The 22025-nt window shown below is 39.3% G+C and overlaps 1 protein-coding gene across 4 annotated transcripts in view; it reads left to right on the forward strand.

Moving 5' to 3' along the window:
• The window catches only part of LOC131504417 (guanylate-binding protein 1-like), a 175535-nt gene extending 155324 nt beyond the window's left edge, over window positions 1–20211 (forward strand). For 2 of the 4 annotated variants that reach the window (XM_058716676.1, XM_058716675.1), the window contains exons 3-11: window positions 10383–10510; window positions 11920–12029; window positions 12299–12495; window positions 13082–13324; window positions 14809–15089; window positions 16649–16861; window positions 17897–17999; window positions 18238–18431; window positions 19033–20211. In XM_058716676.1, the coding sequence (XP_058572659.1) occupies window positions 10383–10510; window positions 11920–12029; window positions 12299–12495; window positions 13082–13324; window positions 14809–15089; window positions 16649–16861; window positions 17897–17999; window positions 18238–18431; window positions 19033–19149 (1586 nt within the window). In that variant the 3' untranslated portion in view covers window positions 19150–20211. Of the gene's footprint in view, window positions 1–2147; window positions 2334–8894; window positions 9104–10382; window positions 10511–11919; window positions 12030–12298; window positions 12496–13081; window positions 13325–14808; window positions 15090–16648; window positions 16862–17113; window positions 17848–17896; window positions 18000–18237; window positions 18432–19032 lie in introns of those variants that run through there. The other 2 variants (XM_058716674.1, XM_058716678.1) reach the window with 2 other exon arrangements.
• The last annotated feature ends 1814 nt before the right edge of the window (window positions 20212–22025 follow it).

Genomic DNA, 22025 nt, shown 5'->3' on the forward strand with positions numbered 1-22025 from the left:
GAGTCTTCAACAAATTTTGAAGATTCTTTTTTTTCACTCACTTTGAAAACTACATGTCATATGTAACATCTGTACTGTTGTAAACATTTCACTAACTGAACAATATATACAAACTTTTAGTTCTGGAATAGACTAGCTAGGATCTCATAATAGTTTGAACAACTCTTACAATTTGAATATTGTTTATTAGGTCAGAGACAAATGCAGGCCTGAGTAGTCCCAACAGAATGACTCCAATCCCTCACCGTAAAAGCTTAAAGAATGGCACCAAAGGATATCACAAGTCTTGATTCAAACTTCCATCATTTCATGATAAAGTGGATAGACACATGGAAAAGACATTAACTACTCATTTGGACACCTGAATGGCTCAGTCAGTTAAGCATCCAACTCTTGGTTTCATCTCAGGTCATGATCTCACAGTTCATGGGTTTGAGCCCTGTGGGTTCAGGCTCTGCACTGACAGCTTGGAGCCTGCTTGAGGTTCTCTCTCCCTTCTCTCTCTCTCTCTCTGCCCCTACCCCGCTTGCACTCTCTCTCTAAATAAATAAACTTAAAAAATTTTTTTAAGTTTACATATTCAAATTGCCAAAAGTGTGGGGTTTCTTGCATAGTTGGGGTCATTTTATACTTAGTCACATAATATCCATTGAACTTCTACTCTATGCCAAGTCCTATTGTAAGTGCTGTGAATACATTAGTTAACTGCTTTTATGAATTTGAATTTCAGGTATCATAAGGGGGAAAAATCAAGGTGATGTGAAGGAGATTTGCAAAGGATTCACAGGAGACCAACAGAATAAAAAGGGATCTTGCCAAGATCAAGGGTAAGAAAGTTTCAGATCTGTAAAGTTGTGCCTCAAGGATCAAGGCAGGAAGGAACTGGGTGTGTCCCAGCAACAGAAAGTCCAAGCTAACTCATTTTTCAAAGCAAATTTCAAAAAGGAAAAAGAAAAGAGAGTATTCAGTTCTATTTGTTAAGTTTCTCACACTGGCTTCTGGGTATAGAGATCTGGGATCAGCAGAAAACCTAATCAATCTCTCCCTTTCTCCTCATTTCCCTATTCCTTCCTTTCAGAAGCAATGTGAAAGAGGAGAAAAAGCAGAGAATTTAAAGGTAAAATGAGTTTAGGGGCACCAGGGTGGCTCAGTCAGTTGAGCATCCAACTCTTGATTTCAGCTCAGGTCATGATCCCAGATTGTGAGACCAAGCCCCATCTTGGCCTCCATGCTGAGCATACAGCCTGCTTAGGATTCTCTTTTTCTCTTTCTCTCTCCCTCTGCCCCTCTCCCAGCTTGAATTCTCTAAAACAAAACAAAACAAAAGGTAAAAAGAGCTTAAAATTTGATTCCCACCCCTGTGACTTGCTCAATGAATATGGACCGGCATACTTACCCTCCCTCAAGCCTCCTTGTTTTCACTGTAAGATGAAGACATTGTTGCTTATTTTGCATTATTGTAATCAAAAATGAATTAGACTTGAAACACACATAGTTCTTTGCAAACAATCAAGAAATAAACCCATTACTTCTTTTGCTATTCACTCAGAAAGCCTAGAAAGGCAGTGTAGTGAAGTAGCTTCACAAGAGTGTTTGGGATCAAGAATGGTTCAGTTCAGATTACTTATATATACTACTGTGATTTGGGTTGAGACATTCAACTTTTCTGTTCCTGTTTCTATAAAAACATGGGGAAATGTTTAGCATATGATATGTTATAAAACCCACATAAAGCAGTCAGCATAGAGCCTCAAACATGTGTGCAATTCTTGGAGCCCCTTCCTGACTGTGCACTGGGTATTAGTGCCAGGTGCTGGGTGTTTGTGACTGTGTGTGTGGCATATTCTTCTCCTCACTTGCTGTATGTATAAAGCCAGGTCCGCTGTATGTTCATCACGTGAGGAAATTAGACCTAAAAATTCACATGATGCTTCCTCACTCTAGGTTTCTCAACCTGAACCCCAACTCTGAGCTCCATTTCATTGTATTTGCATATCTGATAGACATTCTTTAAAATCAGCGAGCGTTCTCTGAAATCTCTTTCAAAAAAATGTGAAGGTTCTGGTTGAGAAATTGTGTTAAACCCATATACCCTCCCACTAGCACAGCCTCCAGAAATTCCTTTTATGGTCTTTGAATAATTGTTTTGTGTCCCAATGCTTTCAGTTTCAGATAAAGTCTGTTACAGTGGTTGCTTTGCTTCTAGTTTGTCTTTAAAGGAAATCTGGAAAGTCCAATGACATTACACAAGTAAAATAAAAGATCCATGATCCAGTGAGAGAGGGAGAAGTAACAGAAACCGCTCCACCTAACTGAAGAGGAAAAAATAAAAGGTAAGAACTCCACTTCATTATCAAAGCAGCTTTTTCTTCAGCTTTAAAGGAGCTCTGTTCCAGGAAATGGGGCTCATGACAAGGTTGGGGCAGGGATGGGAAAGGATTTTATAAAGGTCAGTTTTCTTAAAAAGTGACCAGCCTAAGGGCACCTGGGTGCCTCAGTTGGTTGAACATCCGACTTCAGCTCAGGTCATGATCTCACAATTCATTAGTTTCAGCCCCACATCGGGCTCTCTGCTGTCAGCACAGAGCCTGCTTTGGATCCTCTGTCCCCCTCTGTCTCTGTCCCTCCCCCTGCACTCTCTCTCAAAAATAAATACACATTAAAAAAAAAAGTGATCAGCATCAAGACGGGCTGCAGTTGAGCCTGCTGTGGGATACTAGGTCGGATAATGAAATACTGGGGTCATCAAATGGTAGCATGTTCCTACCTGTTACTACTGTGCTTGTGTGAAATTAGGCACCAGCAGACATGGGGATAAATGAAGTTTGAAGTGCATTAGGATTGTCTTTCTTTTTGCTGACTTTGTCTGTGTTGACTGGGGACACAGTTAAATTCCCATTATCTTTGATAGAACTTGCTCAGTACAGATCCGACTGCAGCTAAGAAACTGAAAGGCTGCAAATATGTTATATTCATGAGAAGGAAAGAATAGTAAATGAGGTGTGGTGTGGTGAACAGCCACGCGACACTGATTTTTTTAATGTTTATTTATTTTGAGAGAGAGAGAGAGAGAGAGTGCATGAACAGGGAAGGGGCAGGGAGAAGGAGAGAGAGAATCCCAAGTAGGCTCTGAGATGCCAGTGAAGAGCCCAACACAGTGCGCAAACTCACGAAACCATGAGATCGTGAGCTGAGCCAAGATAGAGTCTTGAGCCACTGAGGTATCCCCACCTGATACTGTTAAAGACAGAGAAAGAAAAATCTGAAACCCAGAGCTAAAGGTGAAGATTTATGAAAACATCATTCTTTTTAATCACACACTTGAACTTTGACTCAAAGTGTATTTCTTCCTTCAGAAATAGTCCAGGTTCAGTAGATCCAATTACTTAGTGCCAACTTACTCCTTACCCCTTACAAGTAGAATCTGGAGCCCATTTGACTAGAAAGCTTCCTTTTTAAAGAATCTACCGTGATGCATCACTAAGGGCTACATCTTTGTTTGCCTTGACCTCTCTGTGCTCTCAATCAGTTCCAATCTTGCCTTCTGGAAACTCCTGCCCTGAATTCCTTGGCTTGGCACGAGCTTTATTTATCTTGCCTGACGACTCTCTCTCCTTTCCAGTTTCACTTTCCCTTCATCTCTCATCCCTCTTCCCCACCGTCTATTCTCCTCTTCCTGCTTCTCCTTCTCTACAAAATGGAAGAGCAGAACAAAACAGAAAACCTAGAAATGTATGCTGAAAATACAAATATTTTCCTTGAACAACTTGCCCTTTACCTCTCCTGATCTGCCTCCTCATTTTTTTTTTTTTTTTAGTTTCAGGTGTACAGTATAATGATTCAACAATTCTATACATTACTCAGTGCTCATCACAATAAGTACACTCTTAATCCCCTCACCTGTTTCACCCCAAACCCTACCCACCTTGCCTCCAGCAGCTTCCAATTTCTTTTCTATATTTAAGAGTCTGGGTGCTGTTTTTTTGCATTTTTTCCCCTCTTTTTTGCTTTGTTTGCTTTGTTTCTTAAATTAATTTCATATATGAGTGAAATCATATGGTATTTGTCTTTCTCTAACTGACTTATTTCAGTTAGGATTATACCCTCTATATCCACCCATGTTGTTGAAAATAGCAAGATCTCATTCTTTTTTATGGCTGAGTAGTATTACATTGTGTATATACACCATTTCCTCTTTATCCATTCATCTATAGATGGACGTTTGGATTGCTTCCATAGTTTGGCTATTGTAAATAATGATGCAGTAAACAAAAGGATGCATATATCCTTTCAAATTACTGTTTTTGTTTTATTTGGGTAAATACCCAGTAGTGCAATTACTGGATCACATGGTAGTTCTATTTTTGAGGAACCTCCATACTGTTTTCCAGAGTGACTGTACCAGTTTGTATTCCACCCCCCAGCAGTTCGCCAGAATCCTTTTCTCCACATCCTCGGTAACTTTCTTGAGTTTTTTATTTTGGACATTCTGATAGGTATAAGATGATACTCATTGTGATTTTGATTTGCATGTCTCTGATGAGTAGTAATGTCAAGCATCTTTTAATGTGTCTATTGACCATCTGTATGTCTTCTTTGGAAAAATGTCTATTCACGTCTTCTGCCCATTTTTAATTTTGGATTATTGGTTTTTGGGTGTTGAGTTGTATAAGTTCTTTATAGATTTTGGATATTAACCCCTTATCAAATATATCATTTGCAAATATCTTCTCCAATTCAGTAGATTGTCTTTTTGTTTTGTTGATGGTTTCCTTTTCTGTGCAAAAGCTTCTTATTTTAATGGAGTCTCAATAGTTTATCTTTGCTTATGTTTCACTTGCCTCAGGAGACATATCTAGAAATCTGTTTCTATAGCTGATGTCAAAGAAATTACTGCCTGTGTTTACTCCTAGGAATTTTGTGGTTTCATGTCTCATATTAAAGTCTTTAATCCATTTTGAGTTTATTTTTGTATATGGCTAAGAAAATGGTCCAATTTCATTATTTTGCATAGAGCTGTCCAGTTTTCCAACACCATTTGTTGAAGAGACTGTCTTTTTCCTATTATTGTATATTCTTACTTCCTTTATTGTAGGTCATTTGACCATAAAAGCATGAATTTATTTCTGGACTCTCTATTCTATACTATTGATCTATGTGTCTCTTTTTGTGCCAGTACCATACTGTTTTGATTACTACAGCTTTTTTGTATATCTTGAATTCTGAGATTGTGATACCTCCAGTTTTGTTCTTCTTTTTCAAAATTGTTTTGGCTATTTGTAGTTCCATACAAATTTTAGGATTGTTTGTTCTACTTCTATGAAAAAGGCTATTGGTGTTTTGATAGAAATTGCACTGGGGTGCCTGGAAGTCTCAGTCAGTTGAGCGACTGACCAGCTCAGGTCATGATCTCATGGTCTGTGAGTTCAAACCCCAAGTCGGGCTCTGTGCTGACAGCTCGGTGCCTGGAGCCTGCTTCATATTCTGTGTCTCCCTCTCTCTCTGCACTTCCCCTGCTCTCACTCTATCTCTCTCTCAAAAATAAATATTTAAAAAATAAAAAATAAAAAAATTGCATTAACTCTGTAGATTTCTTTAGGTAGTATGGACATTTTAACACTACTCATTCTCCCAATCAGTGAGCACAAAGTATCTTTCCATTTGTTTGTCTCACTAAGATCCTCCACTCTTTTCTCGAGTCCAGTAAATATCTTTATGATCATTACTTTGAATTCTCTGTCAGGCATATTTCTTATCTCCATTTCATTTAGCTCTTGTACTGTGATTTTTGTCTTGTTCTTTCATCTGGAACATATTCCTCTGTTTCTTCATTTTGTATAACATTCTGCACTTGTTTCTGTGTGTTAGGAAAGTTAGCTATGTCTCCTGATCTTGAAAATAGTGGCCTTATGAAGAAGAGGTTTTATAGTGTCCTCTAGTGCAATGTCCCCCCTTCACCAGAACATGGCACTTTCAGGGGTGTCTCGTATGTGTGTTGTGTTAGTTTATTTTTGTGGCTGAGCCATGTTTGCCTTCAGTGAATTGTCTGAAATGGCCCTCTTTCCCTATTATGAGCAGGGTTTGGTCTCTGTGCTCTTACAGGGCCAGTCTGGGGCAGCCTTGGGCTTGTAGCTAGGTCAAACCAGATGCCTGCTCTCAACCCATTTGCCAGAACTGTGGTCACACTGAACTGCATGGTGCTCTTCCTGCATTGTTCCCTTAGATGCTTTCATTGGTGGACAAAGCCTACAGTTAGACCCCAGTCTGATCCCAGTCTGTCTTTCAGGGTTGCAGGTAACCCAAACTACAGGGCTCTTCCTTTGTGCTGCCCCTTGTGAGGTTGGTTGGTAGAGCTAGCAGTCTGATCGGATGTCTGCCCCAGCCCACCATTGAGCCTGCAGTTAAATTGGTGTGTGTGCTTTTCTTCCCCCTCCCAGTCAATGTGGAGTGGTGCTGGCCACTGTTGGTGCTGCTTGAAGGACGAGACCTGGCCAGAGCATTTTGAAGGAACTTCTCTTGAGTGGGGTGTGTTGGATGGAGGGGATCTGCAGGAGAACAGGGCACATGGTGTTAGCAAACTAGATGATGTGTGGTCGTGCTAGTTCCCACAAGTGTCCATGTAGCTAATCTGGGGTTAGGAGAGAGAAATGGCACCTACCAGTTATTTAGTTCTTGGAGAAGTCTCCTAAAGATCCTTGCCCCTACTGCACACATTCTTTTTTTTTTTTTTTTTTTAAATGCAAACTCATAAACATTCACTTTATTGTTACTGATGCTTAAGTGTGAATTTATTTGTGATCTCAGACCTTGGATCAACGTAGGTAGCAGGGTCATCCCAGAACAATGTTATCAAACTAGAAAACTTGTCGATGGCATGTAAATGAATTTTCCAGAATCCCAGAGAGCTAGGGGCAGGGATATTGCTGGAGACAGCTAATCCTTTCTGTCTTCCAATTGACAACGTAACTCTAATGCTGAGGTTTGCTCAAGAACCAGTAGTAACTAATGCTTCTAAAACATTCCCATGAGCAAAAGTACATAGAAGTTCTTCAACAGGTCACCTACTGCACACATTCTGAGATTAGTAAATAAATCTCCTCATACACCCGAGGTGCCTCTCAAATTACTGCTTCTATGCTGTATCTCAGTGGGATTGTTTGTTCTGCTGGATCTATAGGGGTAGGGACTCCGTTTTCTATTACCCTCCATGCTCTCTAATATTTTTCTTAAGATGTTAAGCCCTACTGATGGTAAAAACCTGAAAGTTTAAGCCCTCTGATTTTCAAAGCCAAATGTAATGGGGACTTTAATTCCCCACTACATGTGCAGGTACCCCATGTCTCAAGTGCCCAGTGTGGGGTCTGCTCCTCTCCCTTCTCTGTACTTAGGGTATCCACAAGCAGTTAGTCTTGCAGATTAGCTTAGTTTCCAACCAGACTTCACCTTTGCTACTGTTTTTGATGTGGCCTCCTCTCTACGATTAACTGTAGACAGTCTGTTCTGCCAGTCTTTGGTTCATTTTCTGGGTTAATTACACTGGTGTGGCTGTTATTTAGGTGGGACAAGGTGAGCTTAGGATCCTCCTACTCTGCCATCTTCCCAGGGTCCTCTGACTCCTGACCTTTTAATCCTTATTTCATAGTCTTTTGTTTCCTTATCACATATATATAAACATGATTTTTAGCCATGGTAAGTATTTCCAGTAGTGCACTTGTACCCCCATGTAGCTGGAGGCTAACTTACTGTGAAGTTAATGAAGTTTAAAGGCCCCTTGCTTATAAAAGCCCATGCCAAGGCTTTCGAAGGGTCCCTGGTCATGTGTTCCAGATGGTCATATGTTTTTATAAAATTTGCAAAAGTAAGTTATATTGGTTTCACTTTTGGAATGGCAATTTGAGAAGTTCTGTGGACCCTCATTCTAGCAAAACAAGCATATCTATCAGGGGAGAAACACATTTAAAATCTATGGGAACTGTTCAAAGGGCATGCATGAAATAATGTACAAAAGTATTCATAGTAAGAATTAATGAATAAATAAATCAACATTGAATTTTTACATATAACCGGAATGTAAAATAAATACCTCTAAATTCTATTCTATTTTCCATTTAACATTTACTCTAAATTTTTTTAAGTTTTTCTATTATATTGAGAGAGAGCATGCACACATGCATATGTGCATGTGAGCAGGGGAGAGGCAGAGAGAGAAAGGAAGAGAGAGAATGCCAAGCAGGCTCTGTGCTATAAGCGTGGCCCAATGCAGGGCTCAATCCCACAAACTGTGAGATCATTACCTGAGCCAAAATCAAAGATGTGGATTCTTAACCAACTAAGCCACACAAGCACCCCTGCTTTACTCTAAATTTTAAATTTTTTAAAACATTTATTCATTTTTGAGAGACAGAGAGAGATGGAATGTGAATCAGGGAGGCGCAGAGAGAGGAGACACAAAATCTGAAGCAGGCTCCAGGCTCTGAACTGTCAGCACAGAGCCCGATGCGGGGCTCGAAATCACGGACCACAAGATCATGACCTGAGCTGAAGTCGGACGCTTAGCCGACTGAACCACCCAGGCACCCCTCTAAATTTTTTAATGAGAATACAAAAGGAAAGTTTTCCATGGTGAATTTAATGACCGATTTTGTTCATGAGAGTGTCTGAACATTCATAAGATATGGTCATACCAATATTTTTTCAATGGACTACTTTGATAATACTTCTGTAACTTTCTAAAATGATACAGATCTTACCCTCATCTATCTCAATGTTGACACAAAACTTATGTCCATGTTGTGGAAACTGAGGACTCCAGCTTCTGAATGTAAAATAACCTGGTGAGGTTCTTGATCTAATTGGACTGGAAATTTTATTTCATCCCATCTCTTCCCTTGCAGACCAGGGAACACTCTGAACATGGCCTCAGAGATCCACATGCCGGCCCCAGTGTGCCTCATTGAGAACACTGAAGGGCAACTGGTGGCTAATCAGGAAGCTTTGGAGATCCTGTCAGGCACCAAGAATCCTCTCGTGGTGGTGGCTATTGTGGGCCTCTACCGCACAGGCAAATCCTACCTGATGAACAAGCTGGCTGGGAAGAACAAAGGTGAGTGGCATCAAAAAGCTCCTCGGAGTCCCTTCTGTCCACTGACACTGCCTGTATTGAACGTGGTGATGCAAGGACAGAAAGTTAGAGAACGTGGAGGAATATTGAAAGTTATCTTTTAATCCACGATTATGCTCTTATCTTCACTATAATCTGAAAGAGTCAGTTCATCACTCTTCCCACTTTGCCTTAGTTTCCTCTTTTAAAAGCATAAATTGTTCCTTTCCTAGAAAGACTAGTGCAGTAATAAAAATAATTAATGTACATAATAAGACATTTACTAAAATGTTCATGTAGCAAAAGCAAGTTTCCACTGGTTATTAAGATGCAAAGAATGTTTAAGTCTGTATTGGCTTTTTTTTTCATTGTTGTAAAATATATATAACATAAAACTTACCATTGGAATCATTTTTAAGTGTACGTATAGTTCTATGGCATTAAGTAAATTCACACTGTTATGCAGCCATCACCATCATGCATCTCCCTAATTTTTTCATCTTCTTCAACAGAAACTCTGTACCCATTAAACAATAACTCCCCAGCCCTTGGCAACCACCATTCTACATACTATCTCTATGAATTGGACTGTTCTAGGAATCTCGTTTGAGAGGAATCAGACATTATTTGTCCTTTGTGATTTGCTTAATGTGATTTGGCACAATGTCTTCGGTGTTGTACCCTGTGTCAGAATTCTCTCCCTTTTTAAGGCTGACTAACTAATATGTGCATACTGATTTGTTTATCCCTTCATCTATTGAAGGACTCTTGGGTTGCCTCCACCTTTTGGCTATTATGGATAATGTTGCTAAAAACACGAGGGTACAAATATCTGTTCAAATCCCTACTTTCATTTTGTGAGGGTTATATATCTCCAAATCATAGGGTAATTCTATTTTAATTTTTTTTTAAGAAGCCATCATATTGTTTTCCACAGCAAGTGTACCATTTTACATTCTCACCAGAAATACACAAGGTTTCTAATATCCCCACATCCTCCCCAACACTTCCTATTTTCTGGGTTTTTGATAGTGGCCATCCCAATGAGTGTGAAGTAGTATCTCATTGTGGTTTTAATTTGTTTTTTCCCTAATGACTAATGATGATGAGCATCTTTTCATTTGATTATTGGTCGTTTGTATATTTGCTTTGGAGAAATTTCTATTCAAGTCCTTTGCTCTTGTTTTAATCAGGTTGTTTTTTTTGTGCGTTGCATTGTAGGATTTCTAGTTCCATCTGCTATTAAAACACCACCTTCTCTTATCCCCACTCTCCCTCACAGGCTTCTCTCTGGGCTCCACGGTGCAGTCTCACACCAAAGGAATCTGGATGTGGTGTGTGCCTCATCCCAAGAAGCCAGACCACACCCTAGTTCTTCTTGACACGGAGGGCCTGGGAGATGTAGAGAAGGTAAGGATTGAGGATTCAGTTTTGAAATAAGACCCTCATCCCTGAATATTCTCTACACAATTTAATTTTTCTTTAAATAAGAACTTACACTTAACCATAATATGCTTTTGTTTTTGTTTTTGTTTTATTTCTGTTTATGTGCCCTCCGACCAAGTTTAGCAACCAGGGATCAGGAAAATGTTTATAAGGCAGAATTCTAGAAGAAGATCATAGTGGTCAGTAGTAATTAGTAATATTCCAATGATTAACAATAGGCTGTGTGTGGGCCACCTGTGTGGCTCAGCCCGTTAGGTGTCCAACTTCGCCTCAGGTCATGATCTCAGGGTTCGTGAGTTCGAGCCCTGCGTTGGGCTCTGTGCTGACAGCTCAGAGCCTGGAGCTTGCTTCAGATTCTGGGTCTCCTTCTTTCTCTGCCCCGCCCCCACTTGTACTCTGTCTTTCTCTTTCTCAAAAATAATAAATAAACATTAAAACTATTTTTTAAAAAAGATTGTATGCTAAACCAGTTAACCCAGAAGCTTAAAGGTAGAACAAATAAAATCAATGTCACGAGTTGAATCCTGCAGAGAATTTTAGTTAAAATTTTAGGTTCTGAAGTTCTATACCCTTGTGTTTAAATGTAAACCCTGTCACTAACTCAGTGGCCTTAGCAAATTATTTGACCTCTTTTAACCTCAGCTTTCTGAATTTGTAAAACAGATGTAGTAGATCTTTATTTGACTCATAGTGTTGTTTTGGATAAGATAAGTAATGGAAAATGTTAGGTGCCTAATAATTGCTCAGTAAAATAGCTACAGGTATTATTACTCTCACATAAGTCAATTTTGCTGTAAAAAGGAAGAGAAAATTCTAAATTTATTATTTTTTTAAATGTTTATTTATTTTTGAGAGAGACAGTGAGACAGAGTGCAAACAGCGGAGGGGGAGAGAGAGAGGGAGACACAGAATCTGAAGCAAGCTGCAGGCTCTGAGCTGTCAGCACAAGCCTGACGCAGGGCTTGAATTCACGAGCCGCGACATCATGACCTGAACTGAAGTCAGATACTCAACTGACTGAGCCACGCAGGCGCCCTGAAAATTCTAAATTTAAATTATATTTAAAGCCTTAGAAAGCCTACCAACCTTTACTATTGGTTTTGTAATTATCTGCCAATAATCATAAGAAGACCTAGTGAGAATCAGTGTAAATTAAAAATACTAATCATAAAATGATCCAAAATCCAAATCCCACTAATATTTTCATTTGAATTTGGTTTTCTCATATAGGTCATTAATCTTAAAAAGCAAAAAAAAAAAACCAAAAACCTCTAGTTAAATAAGCATCTTTTTAGTGCTGCTGATCTAGAAAGTCAGGATCTAGATATCAGGAGAGTGAAACCTAACAGGCTTGCACATGTTCTGATTCACAGGGTGACAACCAGAACGATTCCTGGATCTTTGCCTTAGCAATACTCCTGAGCAGCACCTTTGTGTACAATAGCATGGGAACCATCAACCAGCAGGCCATGGACCAACTGCAGTATCCTTTTTGTAGTTCAAAATAGCCTCAAAGTAAGAGGGAAGAATTGTATTTAAAAACCAGCTGCTTGGTTGTGAATCCTGGTGAATCAAGCACAAAAAGAGAAAACATGAAAAATAATTCAAGGGCAGGGGAAAGATTCTATGTACCCACTAGAAAATTGATGCTTGGGTTAAAAACAAAGGTGAAGTGAAGGTTTTAATATGTGGAACCAATATGGGATGGGGACACTATTCTTTGATGCCAGTTTTCCTTAGTTTGCTACTCAGCTATGTGACAGAGCTGTCAGATCGGATCAGGGCGAAATCCTCCCCTAATTCCAATGGGATTGAAGATTCAGCAGACTTTGTGAGCTTCTTTCCAGATTTTGTGTGGACGCTGAGGGATTTCTCCTTAGAACTGGAAGCAGACGGACTACCCATCACAGCTGATGAGTACCTGGAGAATTCACTCAAGCTTAAACAAGGTAAAAGGGACTTAGAAATAAATGGAGATAATAAAACATAAAAAACTATTATTTTGTCCGTGTTCCATTTACAGTTTTCTTACATTTATAGTTTTCTATTTCTTCTTAGCTGGCCATCAGTAAGAATTAATGCTTGTTTAATACATGAATTAATAGATTTGATTTTAAATTATATTCTCCTCTCTTCTAAGAATAGTTTCTTTCTCTTTTATTTTTCCCTGTGCTATTATCAGATTGATTTTATCTCCCTGAATAGGGCTTGTGATTAGCCAAAGAATATGGAGAAGAATAGGCATTGTCTGGAAGAAAATAGGTAAAAGCATGAATAGTGCTCTAGTTCAGGGGTTGGCAAATTATGGCTCACAGGCAAATGATGGCCAACCCAGACCACCAGCTGTCTTTGTAGATAAGGTTTTATTGGAATAATGCTATGCCCACTCATTTATAGATTGTCTATGGCTGCTTTCTTGCTGCAATAGCAGAATTGAGTACTTGGAGAAGAGACCACCTGGTTTGCAAAACCTAAAATATTTACTGTTTGGTCCTTTACAGAAAAAGTTTGCAAGCCTTTTTTATCTTCCTGCAGGTACCACTCAAAGTGATCAAAATTTTAATCTGCCCCGACTCTGTATCCGGAAGTTCTTTCCGAAGAAGAAATGCTTTATCTTTGATCGACCCACTCATCGGAAGAAGCTAGGCCAGCTTGAGACACTGCATGATAATGACCTGGATCCTGAATTTGTGCAACAAGCTTCAGCCTTCTGTTCCTACATCTTTAAGAATTCCAAAACTAAAACTCTCTCAGGAGACATCAAAGTCAATGGACCTCGTGAGTCCTCTTCCCAGTCTTTTTCTTCCATTGTTAAGACTAAAGGAGAGTAGAATTACATCCACCTAGTTTCAGCTTTAAAAAATGTGAATCTAGGGGCGCCTGGGTGGCTCAGTTGGTTAAGCGGCCGACTTCGGCTCAGGTCATGATCTCGCAGTCTGTGAGTTCAAGCCCCACGTCAGGCTCTGTGCTGACAGCTCAGAGCCTGGAGCCTGTTTCAGATTCTGTGTCTCCCTCTCTCTGACCCTCCCCTGTTCATGCTCTGTCTCTCTCTGTCTCAAAAATAAATAAACATTAAAAAAAATGTGAATCTACTGCTATTTCCATGTTAAGTTCTTGATGACATCAACATTTCTAATAGATTTTACTAGTCAAATTTCTTGGGTGAGAAAAGATAGGAAAGGCTAAAGAAATCAAGTTCTATTTCTTAAAATTGACCTATTTATTAGGACCTGCATTGTCCAATATGGTAGCCACTTACACAAGTGTAGCTATCTAAATTTAAGTGTGAGCTAATTAAAATTACAGAAAATTTAAAATTCTGGGATGCTTGGGTAGCTCAGTGGGTTAAACGTCTGACTTTGGCTCGGGTCATGATCTCACAGTTCATGGGTTCAAGCTCCGGGCTCTGTGCTGACAACTCAGAGCCTGGAGACTGCTTTGGATTCTGTGTCTCCCTGTCTCTCTGCCCCTCCCCGACTTGTGCTCTGTCTCTCTCTCTCTCTCCCTCAAAATTAAATAAACATTTAAAAAAAATTTTTTTTAAAAACTTAAAATTCCAATTACACAGATTTATTTATTTGTTTGTTTATTTATATCTTAATATGAAATTTATTGTCAAATTGGTTTCCATACAACACCCAATGCTCATCCCACCAGTGCCCTCCTCAATGCCCACCACCCACTTTCCCCTCCCTGCCACCCCCATCAACCCTCAGTTTATCCTGTTTTTAAGAGTCTCTTGTGGTTATATATTTCAAAAGCCTATACCTACATGTGGCTAATAGCTGGATGACATAGAATATTTCCATCATAACAGAAAGTTGTCTTGGACCATGCTTTGCTAGAATAAACAAAATCGAGTATCCTTTTGATTTTTTCCACAACAATGATCAAATGCTTGCCACAGACCAGGGCTGATGATAGAGATGTAAATTAGAGAGGTATGGTTCCTGTCCTAATGGTGCTTAAGGGTAAAGTGAATGAAAACACTCAGTAAACATAGGCCTATGCTATCTAGAACAGATTCTCAACCTTTGATGTGTAAACATATCACCTGGACATCTTGCCAGAGAGGAGGGTCTAATTCACTTGATCTGGGTCAGAGGCTGAGAATCGACATTTCTAGCAAGGCTCCAGGTGATGTTGAGGACATTGATGCTTTGAGGCAAATGGGTGGTAGTAGACATGATCAGAATCACACAGAATGGAATGTTTCCTCATCCCACCTACAACAAGCAACATTATTTGTTCTCTGTTTGTAGGTCTAGAGAAACTGGTGCAGACCTATGTCGATGCCATCAGCCGTGGAGATCTGCCCTGCATGGAGAATGCAATCCTGGCCTTGGCCCAGATTGAGAATGCAGCCGCAGTGCAAAAGGCCATTGCCCACTATGACCAGCAGATGGGCCAGATGCTGCAGCTGCCCACAGAAACCCTCCAGGAGCTACTGAACCTGCACAGGGCCTGTGAGAAAGAGGCCATTGAACTCTTCATGAGGAATTCCTTCAAAGACAGAGACCATTTATGTCAAAAGGACTTAGCGGTAATTTTTTCTCAAGTTCTTATGGATTAGGGTCTTGGAAAGCAGAGTACTACCGGAAAATGAAATGGGTATTTATTTTGAAAGAGGCAATTCCTACTAGACTTTAAAATGGTGATAACCACTCTTTGTTTTTATCATAAAAAGAAGAACAAATTTTATTACAATGAACTCAAAGGGTTTTTTTCCTATTGTTTTTAATATATGAAATTTATTGTCAAATTGGTTTCCATACAACACCCAGTGCTCATCCCAAAAGATGCCCTCTTCAATACCCATCACCCACCCCCCCTCCCTCCCACCCCCGATCAACCCTCAGTTTGTACTCAGTTTTTAAGAGTCTCTTATGCTTTGGCTCTCTCCCACTCTAACCTCTTTTTTTTTTTTCTCCTTCCCCTCTCCCATGGGTTTCTGTTAAGTTTCTCAGGATCCACATAAGAGTGAAAACATATGGTATCTGTCTTTCTGTGTATGGCTTATTTCACTTAGCATCACACTCTCCAGTTCCATCCACGTTGCTACAAAGGGCCATATTTCGTTCTTTCTCATTGCCACGTAGTACTCCATTGTGTATATAAACCACAATTTCTTTATCCATTCATCAGTTGATGGACATTTAAGCTCTTTCCATAATTCGGCTATTGTTGAGAGTGCTGCTATAAACATTGGGGTACAAGTACCCCTATGCATCAGTACTCCTGTATCCCTTGGGTAAATTCCTAGCAGTGCTACTGCTGGGTCATAGGGTAGGTCTATTTTTAATTTTTTGAGGAACCTCCACACTGTTTTGCAGAGTGGCTGCACCAATTTGCATTCCCACCAACAGTGCAAGAGGGTTCCCGTCTCTCCACATCCTCGCCAACATCTATAGTCTCCTGATGTGTTCATTTTGGCCACTCTGACTGGCGTGAGGTGATATCTGAGTGTGGTTTTGATTTGTATTTCCCTGATGAGGAGCGACGTTGAGCATCTTTTCATGTGCCTGTTGGCCATCCGGATGTCTTCTTTAGAGAAGTGTCTATTCATGTTTTCTGCCCATTTCTGCACTGGATTATTTGTTTTTGGGTGTGGAGTTTGATGAGTTCTTTATAGATTTTGGATTGAACTCAAAGTTTTAAAACATTTTTTTCATGAATAATATTCTTCCTCTTAATTTACCTAAATTCACATAAGTCACAATCAGAGCTTCTAAATCAAATGCCCACTATTACCTGACTGATTTGATATCCTAATCAATCAGGATATTTCCCTGATTATCCATATGCAGGCTTATGTTGAGCCACATTTATTCCATACGCAATCACTGGCCTAATTTGAAAAGCGGAAGTTTATCTCTAAAGGTATAGCAAGAAAGCTAGCAATCTCTGCTCTGAACTTCACCTCTAAGGAGAAAGGGACTTCAGTAAAAGTCAGGAGCAGGAGGAAGGATATGGTCCTGTTGGGGTGCCTGTGACTTTTTCTAGGGTCATAGGCTTATTTCTGAGAAGCCCTTCCAGATATTCTAAGGTCATGCTAACATCTTTTCCCTGTTATTCTTTTTACCTCCTATTTTTACATCAAAGGCCCAGCTGGAAAAAAAGCGAGATGACTTTTGTAAACAGAATGTGCAGGCATCAACAGATCGTTGCTCAGATTTACTTAAGGATATTTTCAGTCCTCTTGAAGAAGCTGTGAAGCAGGGGGTTTATTCTAAACCAGGAGGGTACCGTCTCCTCATCCAGAAAATACAAGAGCTGAAGACAAAATATCTTCAGCAACCTAATAAAGGGATACAGGTAAGCGGGGCGCCTGGGTGGCGCAGTCGGTTAAGCGTCTGACTTCAGCCAGGTCACGATCTCGCGGTCTGTGAGTTCGAGCCCCGCGTCAGGCTCTGGGCTGATGGCTCGGAGCCTGGAGCCTGTTTCCGATTCTGTGTCTCCCTCTCTCTCTGCCCCTCCCCCGTTCATGCTCTGTCTCTCTCTGTCCCAAAAATAAATAAAAAACGTTGAAAAAAAAAAATTTAAAAAAAAAAAAAAAAAGGGATACAGGTAACCAAGATTTATGTTCTGATTCTGGAAAGCTGCTGACATGCCTCCTTGAAAGACTAAAATAACCACGTGTAATTGCACACCTTGTGAGAACAACAGCATTCATACTTTCATTCAGTAAACATGTATAAGGAGCCAATTACACCAGATACGTCCTATGTGCTCATCCAAGAGTGCACTCAATTAATAATTGAGTTATTAATTGGGTTTTCAGATCAACCACAAAGTTGTTATTGCAATTCACTACTGTGGCTGGATCTTTATGCTGCAAGGAACAGAAACCCATTTTCTTAAACAAAAATGGGAATTCATCAGTTTAGGCTTTAAACTGGCTTTAAGGACAACTGGATCCAAGATTTCAAATAATGTCATCATCTGTCTGTCTGTCTGTTACTCCCCTCAACCCTACACTTCCTTCTTTCCTATTCTCCCTCCACCTTTTCTCTGATCTGCTTTCTCCATAATGACTTCTTTTTTCAACAACTCACTCCTTAGGGGGCCAGAGCACCAACACCTCCAAAATTAGAGCCCTCATTCTAAAAAAACAAAGAATGTCTGTTTCCCAGTGTCTATCTCAGTCTCTTATAAAGGATTTTGCTTAGTAGGCTGCCATTATTGGCCAGCTCAGAGCATGTGTCCATGCCTGTGGCAAGGAGTCTTGACCACCAGGCACACTAAGGCCAAGAGGAGCAATTCCTAGAGGAAAAGATGATAGGAAGACAAACAGGAATGAGTGCTTATATCCATTTCCTATTACCAACTCCATGCTCTCTGGGTCCTAAGGCTGAAGAGGTTCTTCAGGAATACTTGAAGTCCAAGGAGTCTGTGACTGATGCGATTCTACAGACAGACCAGACTCTCACAGAAAAGGAAAAGGAGATTGAAGGTGAGGAGCCAGTCAAGAGATTAGATAGCCTCAAGAGTTCTTAAAGCTTAAATAATTTGGCCGGGTAAGCCTGGGATCCTTAAACTAGGGCAAGGTGAACAACAATGCCCCTTACTTGCTGAAGTCATTTCTGAGTAGGGCATATGTAGTCAACAGCAGCAATGACCGGTAAGTGTGCAAGGAAGAAAGGGACAACATGCTTACTCACATACATTTGTCTTCTTTTTCCTCCTCTAAGTGGAACGTGTGAAAGCTGAATCTGCACAGGCTGCAGCAAAAGTACTAGAAGAAATGCAAATAAAGAATCAGCAATTGATGGAACAGAAAGAAAGGAGTCATCAGGAACATGTGAGACAATTAACTGAGAAGATGGAAAGGGATAGAGTCCAGTGGCTGGATGAACAAGAGAGAATTCTAGCTTTCAAACTTCAGGTATTTAATTGTACTACCCTAAGGTTTCTGTTTTCTGTTTTCTCTCCACTCTCCCTCATCATATCTTAGTGTGGCAGTGATAATATGATGCCTACAAGAAGGACCTTGCTTGCCACTTGCCACTTGTACTTTTCAATTTCTGTCTGCCTGCCTGACCTGGCCCCTGCCTCTATCTGGTTATTAAAAGATTTATTTGTGGTTAGGTCACATCCAGTCCTCTATCTGTACATCCTTTCATCCATGGTAGCTGTTCTCTGCTAGGCATTCTGAAAAATCTCTTATATGGATCTCTTGCTTAATACTATACGAAGCAAGAACTGCTGTGTCTCTATTACTTACGAAAAGAAACAGAAGTTCAGAAAGGATTAAGTAACTTTTATAGGGTCACACAACTTGGTAAGATATCTGAACTGTCTTCACCACTTAGTGGAAATGTAATCACAGAGCTAAGACACCCAAGAGAACATATAATGAAACTTAAGGGTAGAGAAAATGTCAAGAAGAAATTTAATACTAAAAAAAATGAATGCGGAAACTAGCTATAAATTAGAGATTTACTTCAGTCCTACACTTTATTCAGTCTCCAATTGTCCCTTTTTAGGAACAGGCTCGTCTACTAAAGGAAGGATTCCAAAATGAGAGCAAACGACTTCACACTGAGATACAAAATATCCAGAAGAGCATGGAAAAACCAAGGAAAACATGTTTCTTAAGCTGAAGACCTAAAGAATAGAGCTCCTGATCATTCTTATCCAAGGCATAACTTAAGTAACCTTTGAATTTGGAAAAATATCATTACACTCGAAAGTAACTGGATTTTGCATTTTTATAACACTAGAAATTTGCAAAGATGTGCAGTACTGTAATTAAAAATCATATCCATCTTCCAAAAAAATATTATAAATTGTATGACAAAGGTCAGTTTTACCTCTCTAACACAAAAAGTATATGAGCTGGTACCATTCAGGAAAAATTTATTCCTCTAGGTGACTACTAGTAGACAAAGGGAAACTGAACAAAGTCTTAGGTAAAAGTTTAGGAACATAGTTGGGCTTCAGTCTGGCCAAGTGTACAATGGATTTCAGTGTCAGGAGGACCATCCTAGCTTCTTAGTGAAAGCAAAGTGCGGTTTTCCATTATACCACAGCTGCACCATCTGTGAGCAATGATGTGATCACTAGGCCCTAGGAATAGACAATCCTCCCTGATGGATTCTAAGCAGAAGCAAACCACCTTATATAGAGATCTAGAATCTACAGAATTTTCATAAGAAGGTAGAAGAAACCATTAGCATGAATAGGGATTGGATCACAAACAAATGGGCCAAAAAAGGAAACTCCTTTTTTACTTAATTCACCCAGGTTGTAACTTTAATGGTACATTTTAGAGGTTTAGATAATTGACACTGGACTGAACATAGTAACATGATGACAATTATGCATTATGTGTTTGTAACAATATATAATTCACAAAGATGGACTTTAAATGATGACAGATAACATACTAGAAAACTGAGCTAAGTTAATTAATAGATCATTTAAGATCCTATAAATTAGGCAACCTTTTTCCACTTCTCAACAGTCTATACTTGAAAGTTTGCTGATTTTCCCCAAAGTGATTATAGATTGTTTTTTATATTTTTTGAATAACAAAACAATGCTCTTGGTATTAGTATGCACAGACTTTCTCCTAATTTTCTAAACTCCTAGGTAAATGGTTGATATTTTTCAAAATGATTAAAAATTATTTTTAAGCTGAAAATAAAATATGCTTCACTGGGTTTTTTTTTTTTTTTTTTTTTTTTTTCAGTTTTCACCCAAAAATAAGACTTTACTCTTCACACCAATGGTTGGCTAACTTATCTGCAAAAGACCGGGTAGTGGCTATTCATGACTTTGTAGGCCCTACAGTCTCTGTCTCAACTGCTCAATTCTGCCATGTAGTGTGAGAGCAGTCATAGACAATACATAAATGGTTGGACATGGCTGTGTTCCAATAAAACTTTATTTTAAAAAATAAGTAGCACTCATAAGCCATAGTTTCCAGATTATTGCTCTATAAAAACATTGGTCAAAGTCTATGTATCCGCCTTATGTTGCTTACATTTGTAAGGGAATGTGTATTAAATTGTATGTTAAGATCTTGAAAATATTATACAATGTTTCAAGATATTAGAAGATGAGAGAAATGCAGAGACGTAGCTAATGCCATTAAATCCACATTAATAAGCCTGATTTCCTGATTGCATAGGGACATTTTCTTCCAATGAACCCCCTTACCTCCTATTACATGGTGAATACCTCTTTCCACAGTTAAACACATGCTACTAAGCAGTATTTTTTCATTTGACTGCCTTCACTGGAGATCAGGGAGATCTACGGCATGTATGTAGGTATGCACACAGACCCACAATGCTTATATAAATAGGCTTTGTCTTTTCTTATCCAAGCTGCATTGCAATAAAGGAGTAAATAAAATACATTTTTATTAACTAAAGAAACTTCATGGTAGAAAGAACACATATGCCTTCAAAACCAAGTAGTGGTCTCTTTAATAACCATTTAAAAATACTAACATTAAGGGGCGCCTGGGTGGCTCAGTCAGTTAAGTGTCTGACTCTAGACTTTGGCTCAGATCATGATCTCATGATTTGTGAGTTTGATTCCTGCATCAGGCTCCATGCTGGCAATGTGGAGCCTGCTTGGGATCCTATCTCTATCTCCTTTGCCCCTCCCCAGCTCTTTCTCAAAATAAGTTTTTAAAAAACCTTAAAAATAATAACACTGAAACTAAGCAAAATTACATAACTTCCTTTCTAGCTTGATAGCATGAGTCTATACCAGATTTCAAATCATCTGACGCCTGGTTTAATGCTTTTTCTATACTATCTCCAGGAACAAAATGAAGCTGTCTCCAGGGAGGCATGTTGCTTTCACCAGTAGTCTTCAACCCCACCGTGCATTAAAACCAATTTATTAAATATAAAGATTCTCTGGGCCCTAGCCTTCCCTTGACTTTCTGATATAGTAAATTTGAGATGGGTCATCGGGTGATATCTGCCAAAGCTAGCATATGTTAGGACCTATATTTGCTGACCCTTATGATGTTCTTGTGTCAAAATTCTTTTTAACTTGGGCAGGTATATTTTCTACTGTTTAAGTGACAGTCTGTTACTTTTCCTTCTATGGGTTTAATGAAAGGATATATAAGGTCCATTGATATAGTGGGAGGGGCTGAAAACTATCTTCCACATATTCAGGTCAAGGGTCAATTAGGCCACACAAGCTCAGAGCCTGGAGCCTGCTTCAGATTCTGTGTCTCTCTCTCAGCCCCTCCCCACTTATACTCTGTCTCTCAAAACTAAATAAACATTAGAAAAATGTTTTAAAGATTTAAAAAAAGAATCAATTAGGCCAATTAAGGTATTGACTGAAAAATAAACACAAAGATAAAAATTTAAGAAACCTTTTAAATATTTGATAGACAGATAAACTAAAACTCAATACTGTTACCACTCTGCATGCATAATTTCAACAAATTAGATGAAATGGACTAATTTCTAAAAAAACCCCCACAAACTACTAAAACCCACCT

This window comes from Neofelis nebulosa, chromosome 2 (genome assembly GCF_028018385.1).
Source record: "Neofelis nebulosa isolate mNeoNeb1 chromosome 2, mNeoNeb1.pri, whole genome shotgun sequence".
NCBI classification, from domain to species: domain Eukaryota; kingdom Metazoa; phylum Chordata; class Mammalia; order Carnivora; family Felidae; genus Neofelis; species Neofelis nebulosa.